Source organism: Globicephala melas, chromosome 16 (assembly GCF_963455315.2).
Source record: "Globicephala melas chromosome 16, mGloMel1.2, whole genome shotgun sequence".
Lineage (NCBI taxonomy): Eukaryota > Metazoa > Chordata > Mammalia > Artiodactyla > Delphinidae > Globicephala > Globicephala melas.
This window is the reverse complement of record NC_083329.1, coordinates 63,378,905-63,396,539: the sequence shown is the minus strand read 5'-3', so window position 1 is coordinate 63,396,539 and position 17,635 is coordinate 63,378,905. Positions and strand designations below refer to the sequence as shown.

At 44.7% G+C, this 17,635-nt stretch overlaps 1 protein-coding gene across 7 annotated transcripts in view; it reads right to left on the bottom strand.

Moving 5' to 3' along the window:
• Positions 1–10,675: 10,675 nt before the first annotated feature.
• The window catches only part of PBLD (phenazine biosynthesis like protein domain containing), a 35,542-nt gene continuing 28,582 nt past the window's right edge, over positions 10,676–17,635 (bottom strand). For all 7 annotated transcript variants that reach the window (XM_060285893.1, XM_060285899.2, XM_030862407.3 and 4 more), the window contains 4 exons: positions 15,944–16,032; positions 15,528–15,706; positions 12,906–12,968; positions 10,676–11,479 (listed from right to left, as the gene is read on the bottom strand). In XM_060285893.1, coding sequence (XP_060141876.1) covers positions 11,367–11,479; positions 12,906–12,968; positions 15,528–15,706; positions 15,944–16,032 — 444 coding nt within the window. In that variant the 3' untranslated portion in view covers positions 10,676–11,366. The remainder of the gene's footprint in view (positions 11,480–12,905; positions 12,969–15,527; positions 15,707–15,943; positions 16,033–17,635) is intronic.

Sequence of the window (17,635 nt, the reverse complement as noted above, 5' to 3'; positions counted from 1 at the left end):
CACAACAGAAGTCCTTGCCATGGCTGTTGCTGGGTTCCCTGGAGTTCTGGTTCTAACAGGACTGGGGACTGGCATGAAGCGCTTCTAAAGCAACAACCCATTCATCACAGCATCACAAAATACGGTGTTATGCCTGGATCTTTATCTCTTTGTTGAAAAATAAGAAAGACTCATGAATGAGAACAAGGGAGAAATGAGCAAGTTAAATAATTCACATACAACTTTAAGACTGTGGAGTTTGACGGTAAAATGTTAAAATTTAAGATTTTAAAACCAGCACTGCTCACTCAAGTCTTCTGTTCCTGCCTATTTTAACATGCCTACCTTGTTCATATTTGGCCGCGATTATCATTATCCTTATTGTCATTTTTTAATACCCAAGATGTATTAAAAGTACATCCATGTACCAGACACTATACTAAACACTTTCACCATATTATCTTATTCCATCCTCTCAGCAGCCCAGTGAGGTGGGTACAATTATCCCCATTTTACAGATGAGGAATGTGAGGCCCAGAGAGGTTAAGAAACTTGCCCCAAGGTCCTTCTGCTGGTGAGTGGTGGAAACTGGATTTGTCTGACTGCAGAACATGACCTCTTAACCACCATAAAATCGGAGTCGGAACATTGATAATGATTCAATATTGCCACAGGCAGAGGAACCCACATGTCTCCCTCAGGCTGTGGTAAAGCTTTGGGGGCTTACATGTACTGCATTTGTGGTCAGACCTTTAGGGAACTGTTGACCGAAACCACCTGCCTTGGCCAGGCCCACTTGCCTGAGTTGTCTCACATCAGGAAGTCCTGATAAGGAACATGGTTCTGCCTCGAAAGCTAACCGGGAGAATTCAGGAGGAGCCAAAAGAGGGAGGAGAAGACCAACCTCCCAGAGTCCTTTGCTCTGGAGCCCATCTTGGCTGAGAAATGCTCGTGCCACCAGGAAGGACCCTGAGTCAAGACTATGGGCCAAGCAAGATGATTGGCCAGAGACAACCCGGAAACTAACCCCATTACCATAAACCCTGAGACTGTGAGCCATGTGGCAGAGCAGTTCTCCTGGGTTCCCTTACCCTGCTGCTCTCTGCCCAGGCGCCCCTTCCCAATAAAGTCTCTCGTTGTCAGCACACGTGTCTCCTTGGACAATTCATTTCGGAGTGTTAGACAGTAGCCCACTCTCGGGCCCTGGAAGGGTTCCCCCTTCCTGTCACAAGACCTCCAGGTCTTGGATAAATAGTGGCCTGACAGCCAGGCTCCAACACTAGCCTCTAGTAAACAGACTCTTTAATTTAGCTTATCGATGGGCAGTGAAGACGTCAGACTCCATTGGAGCAATCCTGGGAGGATGCTCTGAGCTCTGCCCTGCCCATTAGGAGCTGTAAGTTTGTGCAAACAACCAGAAAATTAAACCCACCCAGGGAGGGGACATTGATTTCCAATTGGCATAGTTCAGCAGATGCTGTTTGGTCTAAGAATTGCTTGACCTCTACTAGTGACGCCACCTGCCCTTGGCTTTGGAGGGAGTGTTCCCAGCAGGGAAGGCCACTGCACTCCTGCTTGCTGCTGGAACTTGGGCTGTAGGCGTGGCGGGCTCCCCATATGTTGCAGGGGAGAGGCCAGCCACGCCCCAGGATGGATTCACCCTCTTATCCAACTCTGGGGCTAAAGCCAGCCCCAAGAGATTACAGGCGCTCCCACCCCCAACTAATTAAATAGGTGGCCTCCTGATGCTAAAAGGGAATGAGGGCGGAAAAACAGCCAGACCCAGAAACCACCGATGCGTGCCTAAACAGTCTCTAATGGGTCAGGGTGGTTCTATGCCTGAGACCTGGCGTTCTGTATAGTTTCTAGTTTTCAAATCTTATAGTTCAAAACGTGTGTCATAGAAGCTTTACACATTACTTAAAATAATATTACCTATTAATGAGTGTATCTTACAATTATTATTATTACACACCAATCCTTGTGTTAAAACATTGAAATAAAAGTAACTATTCAAAGACAATATTTTTTCTCATGGGACAACCTGCAGATGATTCTAATACTTTATACAACACACACACACACAAACACGTAAGCGGAGGCTTCTGGATTCAAAGCTAAGTGTCTGCCTAAATTACCTAAATCTAAATGTTCATGCAATTATAAGTTTAGATGAAAACTAAAATCATGGTTTGGATTAAGGAAAGAAACCTTTAGAATTTTTCAGGAGTTCAGCCCTCAAGTGAGTTATTATTAGTTGTTCTGCTTTCCATTCTGTTTTGGCTACAAATGGTTTAGAAGAGGATCTAAGATGCAAAGAGGAAGACAGTTGCAATAATAGGAAATTGGACTAAATTAAAATGATACTAAGTCACAGCACAACTTGGCCTCTTTGCCACCAACTTTTGACATTCTAATTAGGGTAAATGGTTATGTAAATCTAGTCAGTCACTCATTTCTCCCCCAGCCAGAGCGCCTGTGATTGTTTAAGTGAGGGCTGTTGATGGCATAATTAAAGCTCTCCTAAAAATTAACTGGGAATTGGAGGACAGCCTCCAAAGATGCCCTAATTTGTGGGCAGCCCAGCACAGCTGTCCTTTTGTCCAGCCTGCCACCAGGACTCCTCGAGTTTCCCCATCAATATAATAGAATGTGACACTCGAGGTGTTCTCAAGCCTCAGTCCACAGGATGGAGTGGAAGACACAGACCGGCAGGAGTCTGCTGTACCCAGGGTTGCCTCCTGGGTATGTTCAGCTGAGAAAATGGGGTTTCAGGTGACCCCAAACACGGAGCACAGAACACCTGGGTTTGGGGGTCAACTATGAAACAGAATTAATTGGTTATGAGTTGATAAACGTTGAAGCTGCATGATGGGTGCAAGGGGTGGGGAGCAGCAGGGAAGAAAGCCAGGAGTAGTAACTATAGTATCAATATTTGTTTTGTTTTTGTGCATGCTTGAAATTGTGCACAATAAAAACAATTTTTTTAATGTGTACAATACTGTTAATTAAACAAGGAGGCCTTTCAAAATAAACAAAAAAATAAATAAACAAGGAGGTCGTTAGACTCAGGTGGTTCTCATACTTAGCTACATAAGCAAACCAAAACCTAAGCCCATAAATGCCTCAAGGGTAAAAAGTCAAAACCTAAGGACAACCAATTACAGACAGCCAACTAGGCTTTCCCAAACGATGTTTGAGCTTAGCCAATCAAATAATTTCCTTGCTCTGCTTCAAAGTCTTCTCGATAATAAAGTCTTGTCTCAGGCCCTGTCAGTGAAGTGCTCCTAACCACTTCTGGTTTGGCACTGCCTGATTGGAATAGATGTTTGCTCAAATAAACTCTTAAATTTTTAAAATATGCCCCAGTTTATCTTTTTTTTAAAAATAAATTTATATATTTATTTTTGGCTGCATTGGGTCTTCGTTTCTGAACGTGGGCTTTCTCTAGTTGTGGCGAGTGGGGGCTACTCTTCATTGCAGTGCGCGGGCTCCTCATTGCCGTGGCTTCTCCTGTTGCGGAGCACAGGCTCTAGGCGCACAGGCTTCAGTTGTTGTGGCACACGGGCTCAGTAGTTGTGGCTCGCGGGGTCTAGAGCACAGGCTTAGTAGTTGTGGTGCACGGGCTTAGTTGCTCCGTGGCATGTGGGATCTTCCCGGACCAGGGCTCGAACCCATGTCCCCTGGATTGGCAGGCGGATTCTTAACCACTGCGTCACCAGGGGAGCCCCCAGTTTATCTTTTAACACTACCAAGAAATAACATTGACCATGAGGAGGAAGTTCTTAGTAGCAAAAGTCAACTTATGGTTATCCTCTTAAAGAAGGAGAGTCATAGAGCATCTACTGGTTAATATATGAGTATGCTGTTCTATTACTTCTTATCACATTAACAACACCCCCCACATCCCACCCTGACTCTTCCCAGTAAGGCCCCAGCTTGGAATGAAGAGCAAAGACTGAGGAGAGACCAGGAGAGAAATGGGTCCAGGTAAGAGACAGAAGAGGGGAAACCAGCTGAGAGGGTGAGAAGAGTGAGATCCCCAGGTATCCATCCAGAGGATAACTGAGAGTTGATTATGAATTAATTCTATGTCGCTGTTGGGCTGCACCCTGCAGGCTTGCAAGCCCTGTACTTGCCCAGCTTCAAGAAAGCCTGGAGTCAGCAGCAGAGACATCTATGGGTTGATGGATGGCGGAGCTTACATGTCTGAAGCAAGGTCGTGGAGGAAGACCGCACAGTGTGCGGTGGCTGACGGGCAAAATGGCAGCAGTCTTGGCTTCTGGGGGGCGGGGCGGGGGGGAGGAAGAGAGATCAGGTTGGCTCATTGGTTACCGGGGAAACTAGCAGAAGGGCACGCCCCTCACCGCCCTTTTGAGAAGCTATCAGGTAAAGATGTTCAGATCTAAAGATTAGAACAATTACTAGCTGGGGTCTGGGGCAAGTACATACATAGGAAGGTCAGTCATGGGAGTAGGTATAGATGAAGCAGGCACTGGTCGAGGGGATGAACAGAGAGCAAGAGAACAGACACCTTGAGTGGCCTAGGTGGCCTAAGCATACAGTCATAAAAAACCAGTACAATCCCATTTGACTTTAAAATAACTTAAGTAGGGCTTCCCTGGTGGCACAGTGGTTGAGAGTCAGCCTGCCGATGCAGGGGACATGGGTTCGTGCCCCGGTCCGGGAGGATCCCACATGTCGCGGAGTGCCTGGGCCCGTAAGCCATGGCCGCTGAGTCTGCGCGTCCAGAGCCCGTGCTCCGCAACGGGAGAGGCCAAGACAGTGAGAGGCCCGCGTACCGCAAAAAAATAAAAAATAACTTAAGTAAACACTGCTAAATTTAAAAACTAAAAAGTACCTGATAGTCAAGGGGCAGATTCTCTCATGTTTGACAAGCTTCCCTGGCAGCCATGAGTTAAGATGCAATGGGAAAAGAAGTTGGTAGTTTCAGTCCTATGGGTGGAGGTTTTTTAAAGACGGGAGCCCCTTGGCTACAGGAATCACAATGCAAGATAGCTGCAGGCCTTGGAAATCACCTATCTTCCCCAGTGCAGAATGATGTTTTTTCTTTCTTTTACAATTATCCATGTCTAGGGTGACAGTAATTAATGAGCTAGTAAAAAGCCTCCCCAGTCAGGCTGTGCCCAGGATTTCCTAGCTTTGTTAGGAAAACTTGAGAGAACCAGTGTGGACTAATTAATTGGTCTTCAGGTAGTAACTAAATCAAAGGTGTCTTGGGTACCCTGGGAAACCAGAATCTCCTCTTTCTTGAGAATCAATCAGCTTAAGATTGATGAAGGGCTGCTAAGGTCAGGCTTAGAAACACAAAACCATCTGCCAATTCTCTAGGGCTGGTACCTGCAGTAGAGCAATTTTAGAAGAACAGGTGTTCACTTTTAACTTACCTCTTCTTTTCTTTATTGCTGAAATCATGACTTTAGCTACGAAGAGCCTCCAGTTGGTTGATGAAATTCACAAACGGCCTATTGTAACTTAAAATAACCTGGCCCAAAGGTATTGTGATAACCTCAACCGTTCTTGCACAAAGTCATAAACCACTCATCCCGGGACTTCCCTGGTGGTCCAGTGGTTAAGACTCCATGCTCCCAATGCAGGGGGCCTGGGCTTGATCCCTGGTCAGGGAACTAGATCCCACATGCCGCAACTAAGAGCCTGTATACCGCAACTAAAAAGGTCCCGCACGCCAAAACGAAGATCCCGCGTGTGGCCACTAAGACCCGGTGCAGACACATATATAAATATTAAAAAAGAACCAAAACACTCATCCCCGACAATGGCCACTCTGGCCTCTCTGGAAGAATTTGGCAGCATCAGAAAACAGTAACTACAAGGCATTGCCCCAGAACGGCCGCCATTGCCCCAGAATGGCTGCCATAGACTGAAAGTTTGTGTGTCCCCAAAATTCATATGTTGAAACTGAATCCCCAGTGTGATGGTACGTGGAGGTGGGGCCTTTGGAAAGTGCTTAGGTCACGAGGGTGGAGCCCTCATGAATCAGATTAGTGCCCTTATAAAAAAAAGACACAACAAGAAGATTGCCATCTATGAACCAGGAAGCAGGCTCTCACCAGGCATCAAATCTGCCACTGCCTTGATCTTGGACTGCTACCTTCCAGAACCATGAGAAATAAATGTTTATTGTTTATAAGCCACCTAGTCTATGGTATTTTTGTTATAGTAGCCCAAACAGATGAAGGTAAAGACTAAGCCAAGGAACACTGTTTCACTCTGAGTGTGGAACAGATCCAGTCTGGTCGATCTCTTTTGCAGAGTAGGCCTGAGAGCCCACAAAGTCCATAAAACCTGACACTTAAATGTTTCTGGTTCCTTGAAAGTATCTCCAGTAGGCTAAGAACATTTTCATAAGTTTTTGATGATGATCTATAAACACATCCATATGTTTGTTGATGATGGCTCAATGACTATAGTTGTTGTTCCTCTATTAAAAAAAGAAAGATTCAGGGTTAACACCAAGTTTTCTTCTTTTAAATGGAGGTATTTCTTGTCCTTGCTAACCATTTATGTCTCCAATTTCCCGAGAATATGGGAAATTCCTCAAAACACTCTTGTGGTAGATCGTATTTTTCCAAAGATTGCTGCAGTCAAATATACCCCATCTCATATGCTCTTATTACAATGTGACATTAACAATCCTCCATTAAGAGGTGGGCTTTGTGTCCCTGCCCCATGAGCCTGGGCAGACCTTCATAAATGCCTCAACCAATAGAATGCGGCAGAAGTAAAATCATGTGACTTCCTGGTATAGTCATAAAAGGTGAGACAGCTTCCACTTGGTTTTTTCGGGGCCTTGGGAGCCAAGCCTACATGGAGGAAGTCCAGCTCTCCTAAACCCGCCATGCTGGAAACATCACGTGGAGAGATTATGTAGAGACAAAGGTGTTCAAGGAGGCCCAGCTGGGGACTTCCCTGGTGGCACAGTGGTTAAGATTCCACACTCCGGGCTTCCCTGGTGGTGCAGTGGTTGAGGGTCCGCCTGCTGATGCAGGGGACGCGGGTTCGTGTCCTGGTCCGGATCCCACGTGCCGCGGAGCGCCTGGGCCCGTGAGCCATGGCCGCTGAGCCTGCGCGTCCGGAGCCTGTGCTCCGCAACGGGAGAAGCCACAGCAGTGATAGGCCCGCGTACCGGAAAAAAAAAAAAAAAAAAAAGATTCCGCACTCCCCATGCAGGGGGCCTAATCAAGGAACTAGATCCCACATGCCTGCTGCAACTAAGAGTTTGCATGCCACAACTAAGGAGCATATGTGCCGCAGCTAAGGAGCCAGCGAGCCACAACTAAGGAGCCTGCCAGCCGCAACTAAGACCTGGCACAACCAAATAAATAAATTAAATTAAATTAAAAAAGGAGGACTTCCTGTTCCAGCTCTCAGCTGTTTCAACTCTCAGCTGTTTCAGTGTCCCCAACTCAGGCTCCAAACGTGTGTAAACAAGCCTTTGATGATCCCAGCCCTGCCTTTGAACCACCCTGGCTGACACCAGGTGGAGTAGAAGCCTTCCCAATATGTCCCGTGCAAATTCCTGGGGACCCACAGAATCTCCGAGCATACCTGTAAATTTGGGGGTAACATTATACAGGACAGTAACCAAAGCAACCCTCTAGGGATATTCCTTGAAGTATAGCAAGGGCACTAGATTTGTCATCACATAGCCTGGTTTTGAATCCAGATCTAACCATCTCACTAGCAGAGTAAACTTAAGCAAGTCAATTTCCTTTCTGAGCATTACTTTCCTCATCTATAAAACAAGGATAATAATGACTGCCTTAATATACATCAAAACATTGGGGAGAAAATTTCCACACCTATGACAGATAAAAGTTCATAATAAAGAAACTGGTAACAAAATGCAATCGAAAAAAAGCAAAATACATGAATAGAGAGTTCAGAGAAGATAAAATATAAGTAGCAAGTTACTGTAACAAAAGATGTTTAACTTTCCTAATCAGGTAAATGCAAAGTAAGTAATACTAAGCTATCACTTATCAGATTAGCAAAATTCTGCTGGTGGGTTGTGGTGAAAAGGATACAGTGCTCTAGCAACATGAACAGCTACAGTCTCTTTTGGAAGGGTATCTGACAATAGCTACTAAAATGAAAAACACACACATTCCTCTTTTTTTTGCATGTGAGATCTTATTTCCCCCACCAGGGATCGAACCCATAGCCGCCTGCATTGGAAGCGTGGAGTCTTAACCACTGGACTACCAGGGAAGTCCCCCAAAATACACACATTATTCAAACCAGAAATCTCTCTCTCTCAAGACTATCCTAAAGAAATAAAAGTACCAGGACATAGAAAATAAAATAAAGTTGCTCTCTGCAGTACAGCTTCTAATGGTAAAGCATCAGGAAATAAAATCAAAGGTCTTCAATAGGAGACTGAGGGGGGAATTCCCTGGCGGTCCAGTGGTTAAGACTCCGTGATTCCACTGCAGGGGGCACGGGTTTGATCCCTGGTCGGGGAAATAAGATGTTGCATGCCACGAGGCATAGCCAAAAATAAAAATAAAAAAAAAAATAGGAGACTGAGGGGATTGATTAAGTGGTGGAACAGCTAATAATGTTAGAACAAGCTAGAATGAGCTATAGTATGGATCTCTATAGTATAGGTCTCTAGCCACCTCTACAGTACTGCTTCCCTTGTTCAGGATCCACATTCCCAGGAGATGGTTTCTGATTTGGCGGAGCCCGAGTAGCATGCCTGCTCCCTGAAGTGCAGAGAGAGGTAGCACCTTGCCACCTTGGCTTCCTTGGAGGAAGCGGGCCAGTACCTACTTGACTATTCACAATGATGCTGCATAACTCCAAACAAATCATCATAACAACAAAAAGTCAGGAAACGGCTTTAATCTATCTTGAGCTAAAAACTGAAAACAATTTTCCCATTCTTTAGCTATCCTTGAGTTTACCTGATGCCCCTTCAGCTGGACAGTCTCATTTCTTTCTCTGCTCCAATAGTACAAGGCTGTGACTCCTCTTATTGTGATTCAATACACAGGGTGTTCATGGTCTCCAAGAGTTCAGTCTCGCACTCACCTGATGCTCTCTGACACGAAGGACTGGTTTGTGGTTTTGACTGTCTCTGCTGTATGTCCCATCCCATCAATCAATGGTCTCTGTTCAGCAAAAGCCATTTTGCATGTGTATAAAAGAGAAAGTAGGCTTGAATGATCTTCCCCTTTACTAGAATCTCACTAGAGTGCTATATACTTTTTGATATAGGGATCAATCCCTGCTGGGAAAGATTACAATATTAACTTGCAGTGAATGACTAACATTGCCAAGCCAACTCCCTAATACTGCATAAAATAAAATGTTTTGGCTCCCCTAAAAATCAGGGTTTCTTATTCTTGCAGGTCTCAGCAGCCCAACTTGTTTTGCATATGGTTGCATGTTTAATTAGTGATCCTTCTGTAAGTGTCTGCAATTAGCACCATGATGATTAATAAAATAACTCCTTTAAAGCTCCATTTAGCTAGCAGAACTGCACAATCAGGTGTAATTAATTCATCATTAATAAATCATGGCTGATTAATCTGTATATTACCAACATTTTACTGAACAGCTCCCACCTGAGCACAGCTAGTTTTTCTATGCTGAACAGAACTGGAAACTAAGAGGAAAAAAAAAAAATCCAGCTCCTCCAAAACTGCACTAAGCAGCAAGTATATTGGTATGGTCAAGGAGATTTTGAGATAATGCACATTTAAAGTTATTGAGCTACATAGGCAATTGTCACTTGCGAGGGAAGAAAACAGTGGCTGAATACTAGAGATTCTCAAACCTAAGTATACACCAGGATCACCTGGAGGGCTTGTTAAAAACCAGATTTCTGGTTTCTATCTCCACAGCTTCTGATTCAGTGGGTCTGGGATGGGGCCTGAGAATTTGCTTTTCTAACAAGCTCCCAGGTGGTACAGATGCTGCTTGTCCAGGGACCACACCTGGAGAACCATAGTTCTCCCTTTCTCATACCCTGGGGATGACTCACAATCGCCATGATTCCTATGTCCTTTCTATAGGTTTTAATAGTTTAAAAAACAACAATAAAAATAGCTTACAGTATTATTTATCTATCCTTGTGTTTACATGCTATCTCTTCAACTGGATTGTAAGTTTAATAATTACTTTCTTTTATTTCTCTCAGCCCCCATAGAACCTAACTACTTTCAAGATGTAGAAACTCTAGACAAAACCCAGACATGCCATGTGCATTCATCTCTGAAGCCTTGCTCATGCCCCAGTCTTTCGAAGCCCTGTCCTTCAACACTCCCCAGACTACGCCATAGCATTCAGTGTCTGCCATATGTAGACCCTAATCACAGACCAGTGCAAGTGCTCATTATCTTTTCATGAAAGGATGAGCCTGGTTTTCCCAGTTAGATTCCCTTGAGAGCTCTATAAGCTTCCCCTCTAATCTCCTTTGCAGCCTGGCCCCCAGCTCTCCACCCCACCAGCTTCTAGCCCAGTGTCTTATACACAGGAGACAGCAAATTGCTTTTTACCAACCACGTCAGATTGCTGAGCAGTAGATCTGACACATGGGCTGGGAATTCAGATCCCAGCTGGGCACCTAACTTGCAGAATACATGGGAGCCACAGCAAGGGGAATTCCCACCCCAAAAAGAACTTGGAAAGAGGCAAGATATTACTTTTCATGTTTAATTTTACTACCACTCTATCACACATACATTTAAAAAAATTCTGGGCTTTTTAGTTATTTAGCTACATGTCCTGATTTTTAGTTATTAAACATGAGTGTGTTCCAATGAAGAAAATAACTTTTTAGGTACATTAAAATTACTCCAATCTTACCCTCTACACGTGAACTCTTTTCACTTTTCTATCTTCATGATCCGTCTCTGTCCATATAAATTCGTATTCTCCACAGACACAGCATAACGTCGCTAACAGTTTATACTCTACTGTGATTTTCTTTCTTGGTATTGTATCATGAAATTTTTTTTAATATTTCCTCATAGTTATTGGGTCTTTTCAATGGCTACAAAATAGTCTATCTGGTACTCACACCTAAGTTTAAATGGTTTGATCTTACTCCTCATAAATTTGTTCCTCATTTTGTGATTGGTACTCATAATCAAAGGTGACATTATTCTTTGTTATTAGTTACTTACATTTCAAATATACTCACAGGTAGAGCCAAAACTCCATTAGTTAATTAGTCAGGAAGCATTATTAAATTTCCATTAATATGTCTTTGTTGTTCTATGTCTAAGGTGAGGATTAAGTAGACTACTATGCAAACTTTATTCAAAGCAGCCCCTTACATTTCTTTCTACGTGGAAAATAGTAAGTCAAGATCGCAGCATCGCGCACAAGCGCGTCTAGGCCGTCAGCATGCCCTCTAAAACAAGAGCAGCACGTCCCTTGATGTCAACTCGTCCATCAGGACGCAGGGAAATCTTCAATTCTCCTCCCCGGCTGGAACACTGAAAGGCTAAAGAAAACATAAAACGAGTCACAAATTAAGATCATTTTCACCCTTTTTAATTAACAGGGCATAGTGACAGACCACGTATTACAAGCTCTAGAATCCTCCCAGGTCAGTTTAAAGAACACATTCCTTCAAACAAACAAAAACAAAATAAATAACAAACGAAACACAAATACATAGACACAGAGAACAGAGGGTGGTTGCCAGAGGCAAAGGGTCAGGGAGGGGCGGGGAGATCAAAATGGGTAAAGGGGATCAACTGTACGGTGAAAGATGGAAAATAAATTTTTGGTGGTAAGCACGTTGTAGGGTATATAGAAGCAGGAATACAATGTACACGTGAAACTTATATGATGTTATAAATCAATGTTACCTTAATAAAAATCAATTAATCTTAAAAAATTTTTGAAATAGAATGCATTCCTTCCTCTGTGCATGGTATTGCCCAGCCCACCCCATTCTCCTGAGGACTGAGACCACAGATGCAATTTGATCCACAGAATACACAGCTCTACAGCTTCGCTTCCTGAGCCACTTCCTCTATTACTTCCTGTAATGCCCCAGACATACCCCGCCCATATAGCATCCTCCCTGGCTCTGTCTAGAAGGCAAGCACATGTGAAAAGACAGAGGCAAGGACTAAAAGTCTAAGAAGATAAAGAGGGGTGCTCTTGGCCCTTCTGAAAAGGCCCCACCTTCCGCGGTCTAAATACGATAAAGGGAGTGCTTTACTCATTGCGGTTAGCAAGCAACCACACTTGTCAGGCAACCATGAGGCACAGCCTCAGGCTTCCTAAGGTCAGAGGAGTAATTAGGCTCACCAAAGAAAGAGAACAGTCACCGTGCTGTTCCCAAATCAGGGTCACAGAGGCTTAACCATCCCACTAAGTAAGAACCTCCATCCTTTAAAGTCAAACTCCTACTTTGATTGTGTAGCCTGTACCACATACAGACTACTAGCGGCGTAGTACTAGCTGTGTAAATTCCACTGGCTGCCATTTATTTTCTCTGCCTCAGGCACTATGTAAATCACCAGGAGACTTGGTTCCAAAGCAGTTTGTTTGATTTAATCTCATAACTAGCAGCAGCAGTAAGGAACCTTGGTAATCATCCAGTCTCAACTTGTCACATTATAAATAACCTTTCTGGGTCAAAGTTATACAGCTAGTTAACCTTATTCAACAAACATTTATTGGGTACTTACTGTATTAGAAGTGTGTCCTTGTGTTGGGAGAGACAGAGGTGGAAGATGTTTGGGGTGGAGGATGTTTTGAGTAGAAGGTTCAGGGGGAAGGAATTCGAAACCTCTCATTTTCACGTGGGTGATAGTTAACACTTTATTACATCTTCAAGTGGATAGTACATATGAGAAGAAATACTGGCTTCAAGTTAAGCAAATTTTTTAAAATTTGAAAACAAGCTGTCCTACCGTGCATGACTTTCTTCCCCAGTTGCTGGGACCAGTAGCTGCTGAGAACAGTATGTGCAGACCCTTAAAAGAAGTGAAAAGTCATGGTACAATCCCAAAGAAAACAGGGGCAACTCTGTGCTAAGTTCATAAACAATCAACTATCCAGTTTGACTAAACCTTAGATGACGTAGTCATTATGTTGGCCGTGGCCACAGCCAAGTGTGGAATTAAGGATGGAAATAGAAAGGAAGACATAGAATTTACGGATAACTCCTCCAAACGATGTATCTGCTGTGTCTTATACTTTCTGAAGGCTGAATTAAACTGTAGGTTTTAATTCTTGTCTTGTCTACCAGTTCATTGTCAGCCCATGGTAGAATCAAGGTCTTCACATAAATCTGTCTACATCTTTCAAGGGAAAAATATCTCCTTCTTCTTAGGACACACATGAAAGAAAAGGTGGGAACTCTGACAAAAGGCTATATTTCCCAAGTCAGCATTCACAGGTTTTCGGTGCCAGAAGAACTTTCTTTTAGTGAGGTATTTTTTCATATGATTGTGCCCTAGGTTTCGATCAGAGAATAGATATTAAAATGAAGAAACAGGGCTTCCCTGGTGGCGCAGTGGTTGAGAGTCTGCCTGCCAATGCAGGGGACACGGGTTCGTGCCCCGGTGCGGGAAGATCCCACATTGCCGCGGAGCGGCTGTGCCCTTGAGCCATGGCCGCTGAGCCTGCACGTCGGGAGCCTGTGCTCCGCAACGGGAGAGGCCACAACAGTGAGAGGCCCGCGTACCGCAAAAAAATAAATAAATAAATAAAATAAAATAAAATGAAGAAACAAAATGTAAAGTAATAACTGACAGAAAAGTCTTTGGGAGAAAAAAGGATGGTTTGGAAAAGGTCTCTCCTTCAGGAAAACTTACTAATGTTATGGGAGGTCCACATAGGGTGCCCGAGCATCCCAGTATGCCTGAGACTGTCCTGGTTTTAGAACTGAAGATCCTGTATGCTGAGAAGTCCCTCAGTCTCAAGCAAACTGAAATGGTTGGTCATCGCTGCCCTTCCCACTCTAGAAAAGCATCAGTACAGGGGGAAAAAACTTGCCCTCTGTGGTAATTAACATCTTTGGGAAGCAGCTGTGCAAGTGTAAGTCCACTCAGAACTTCTTTTCTGTTGGGGAGGGTTGAGTTGGACCAACAGTCGCTGGGCATTTTCCTGAGTCTTTAAAAGTGCTTGCTTGCTGAGCTTTGAATTTCACATATTTTGTTCCTCAGAGTAACTAAGTCAAGGCCCTGAAACCATCCCAGCCCCTGCCATCTGACCAGAACAGGAGGCTCACAGTCTCTGCTCAGCCTCCTTTTACCCTGGCCACTATCCCATCCACCAGTCTCCTCCATCCAGCAACCCCCGTTTTGTGGCTCAGGCCATTCTTCTCCAGGAGGATGAAAGTACGAGGCTTCACATTTTTGCCCATCTTTGACTTCATCCCTCTGCTTCTGTCTGGTAGAAGATCCTGAATACCCACGTTCCTGAACCCATCCCACCCACTTTGTGGGCAGGTCAGGGAAATGAGGAAGGGAGGAAAAAACAAAACCACTATGCCTGTCCCAATTTCCCACCAGCAGTCCAGGGCTTGATCCTTCAAAAACCAAATCTTATCTAGATCAATGATCGTGCAGGCTGGTCACTGAAAAGGAAAAAAGGCTTTGGGAATGTAGTGGACATTGGCCACTAGATTTTGCAAATGGCAGCTCTAGAAGTGTTGGCTCAGGGAGCCAGTTTTTTTTTGTTTTCTGTTTTTTTTTTTTGCAGTGTGCGGGCCTCTCACTGTTGTGGCCTCTCCCATTGCGGAGCATAGGCTCTGGACACGCAGGCTCAGCGGCCATGGCTCATGGGCCCAGCCGCTCCACGGCATGTGGAATCTTCCCAGACCGGGGCACGAACCCGTGTCCCCTGCATCGGCAGGCGGACTCTCAACCACTGCGCCACCAGGGAAGCCCTGTTGTTATTATTAAAATACCTAATAGCTATTGGGCACTTACCATGTGCCAGGCACTGTGTTGACCACTTAACATGCGTTGTGTTTACATAACCTATGAGGTATTATCCATATTTTATAGCCAGGGAACAAAAGCTTTAAAAAGTTAAGTCAGGGACTTCCCTGGTGGTCCAGTGGTTCAGACTTCGCCTTCCAGTGCAGGGTGTGTGGGTTCAATCCCTGGTCGAGGAGCTAAGATCCCACAGGCCTCGCGGCCAAAAAAACAAACAAACAAACTCCAAAACATAAAAATCGAAGCAATATTGTAACAAATTCAATAAAGACTTTTTAAAAAATGGTCCACATCAAAAAAAAATCTAAAAAAAAAAATGTTAAGTCATTTGCCCAAGGTCAACAGCTAGGAAGCTAAGATGCAAACCCAGCCTGTCTGACCCTAGTTTAACCCTGCTATACTGCCTCCTTAACTCTGTTTTTCACATGAGACTTCAGCGAAGGGGTGGGGGAGGGGTAGGTAGGGAAACAAAGGCAGCTCAAAAACCAAACAACCTGAAAGGTCACGTGGAGGGCACAGCAACAGCTACTTGTTATCCTCCTCCCTCTCCACTGTTTAGCCCTCTTCAGGACTCAAGTCAAAAAGTACCTGTTACAGGGTCTTCGGCCACACCAAACCATGGACTGAAATATCTGGAGTAAAAGTCAAACGCTTGAGTCTGCCCATCAGGCTCTCCCTTGATGGTGAGAATGAGTCCTTTCACCTTCCCTGTGTTTTCCACTTGCGGCAGATTCTGTGTGTTCACTTTCAGGCTCTCCAGAAATGACCTTGTTCAGAAACGGGGTGGATCAGGACAAAGCCATTCCATAGACTACCCACTGCCCACACTCTGTAAAGCAGGCCAGGATGCAGCTTGCCAAATGGCTCACCAGGAGGGGAACAAAACTCTCTGGCTGTGTAAATCATGGTTTGACAGAACATGGCACAGCCAGACCAAGCCAGAGCCATAAATCTGGGTGCTCGGCCATCCCCAGGGTGCTGACGAAGCCAAAAATCTTGTTTACCTGTTGTAAGTATCACTGAGCCGTACCAGGAGCTTTCGGGTATCTGGGGAATAGCGGATGTCCTGAACCAGTGTGTCACCTATGGCAGTCTATGGAGACAGACCAAAACCTCCTCAGGAATTTATGAATTTGACCCATGTTTGGAGAGCAACCTCTCACGAGTGTCTGCTCTGTGCCAGGCACACCCAACATCTCCAATCCCAGGAGTTTCAGGTCAGTTTCGGGACTCAAGGTATTGCTCAAGAAGGCCAGTTTCCTGGCAGCCAGAGACCTTGATGAGGGTTGAGTTTACCCTCTGAGTTTAGCCAGAGATAGGCATTGTTCACACGTTACTACGTCCCTCAACACACAACTCCTTCAGGTGGGTATTTTCCCCACAGATAAGAAGATTCAGAGAGGCCCAAGGTCACACACACACACACACACACACACACACACACACACACACACCCCTTGACCCAGGTCTGAGGGGCCCTGGAGTCAAAGCTCTGAATTACTACTGTCTACTATCTGTAGAGGTGCGGGCTTCATGCCTGCCTCTTGGAGTTGTTGTGAGGATTAAGTGAAATAATATGTGGAGTTCCTGCAGCAGTAACTAGAAGCTTCCACATGGGAAGGACTCAGGGCCAGCAGTCTGATTGGAAGTGGGGACTAGGGCACTTGTCTCAAGGCTGCTCTGCTTGGCAAGCTCGCTGTTCTCACGTAGACTTTATGCTACAGATCAAGAACGTAGCAACATTTTCAACATTTTCTAGAGATACCCTGATTCACCCTTTACTGGGCTGCACATAGCCTCGCTCATATCCAAGACACTGTATGTGTCTTGTGCCCCTCCGAGTCATCCTGTGGCACCACCACCAGCTGCCTTCAGAACAGACAAGAGTTACACAGTAGTTGTCTGGTTGTCACTAGGTGGCTTCAGGTTCTCTAATCTTCTTTAGGGACTGAGGTGTTCTAGGTCCTATCGCCAAGACTCCCTCTGCCGTGGGTGATGCCTGGAATGTCTGCCTCTGTGACCACTGCTGACCAACGTTCCCGACCCCCCCCAGAAATGGGAACGCCTACAGCCCGATCCCATCTGCTCTCCGGGGCCTCTCAGTCTCTCTGAAGGGTCATTCTCTGCATGGATTCTTATGTCAATTTGAAAGTTTAATTCTCAGCTGAGAATCTTATTGCCAGTTTCTAGGAACACAAAATGACAATAATCACAACAAATAACCCTTCATCATCCTCATTTTACAAATGCCGACCCTGCGGCTTAGAGAGATCAAGTTAAGCTCTTTCTACCATGAACAAGGTCTAGCACTGTGAATATTTTCCATTTTCTTGCCAATATGTTTAAAGTAGTTCATTTATGAATTCGGCTTGCCTCCCAAAACTCAAGCCATAGGAAGAGCTGAGTGTAAAATCAGCAATCCATGATTCTTGCTTATACTCTGAAAACTTAAAGCAAAACACTAAAGAGATTATAAATCCTGAGTTGAAAATTCACTGAGAAATACCACAATACGCCATTTTATAGAATCATTTTTTCTCATGGCTGCCCTTGGCCTGGTCCTGACCTGGGCCCTTCCTGCTCTACAAACTAAGCACCTGGCCATCCAGGGCTGCTCTGGCCTTCTGGAATCTCTGGGAGACAACTGTAGTGCTTGCTGCACTGGGTGGCAGTGAGAATTAAATGAGATAATACAT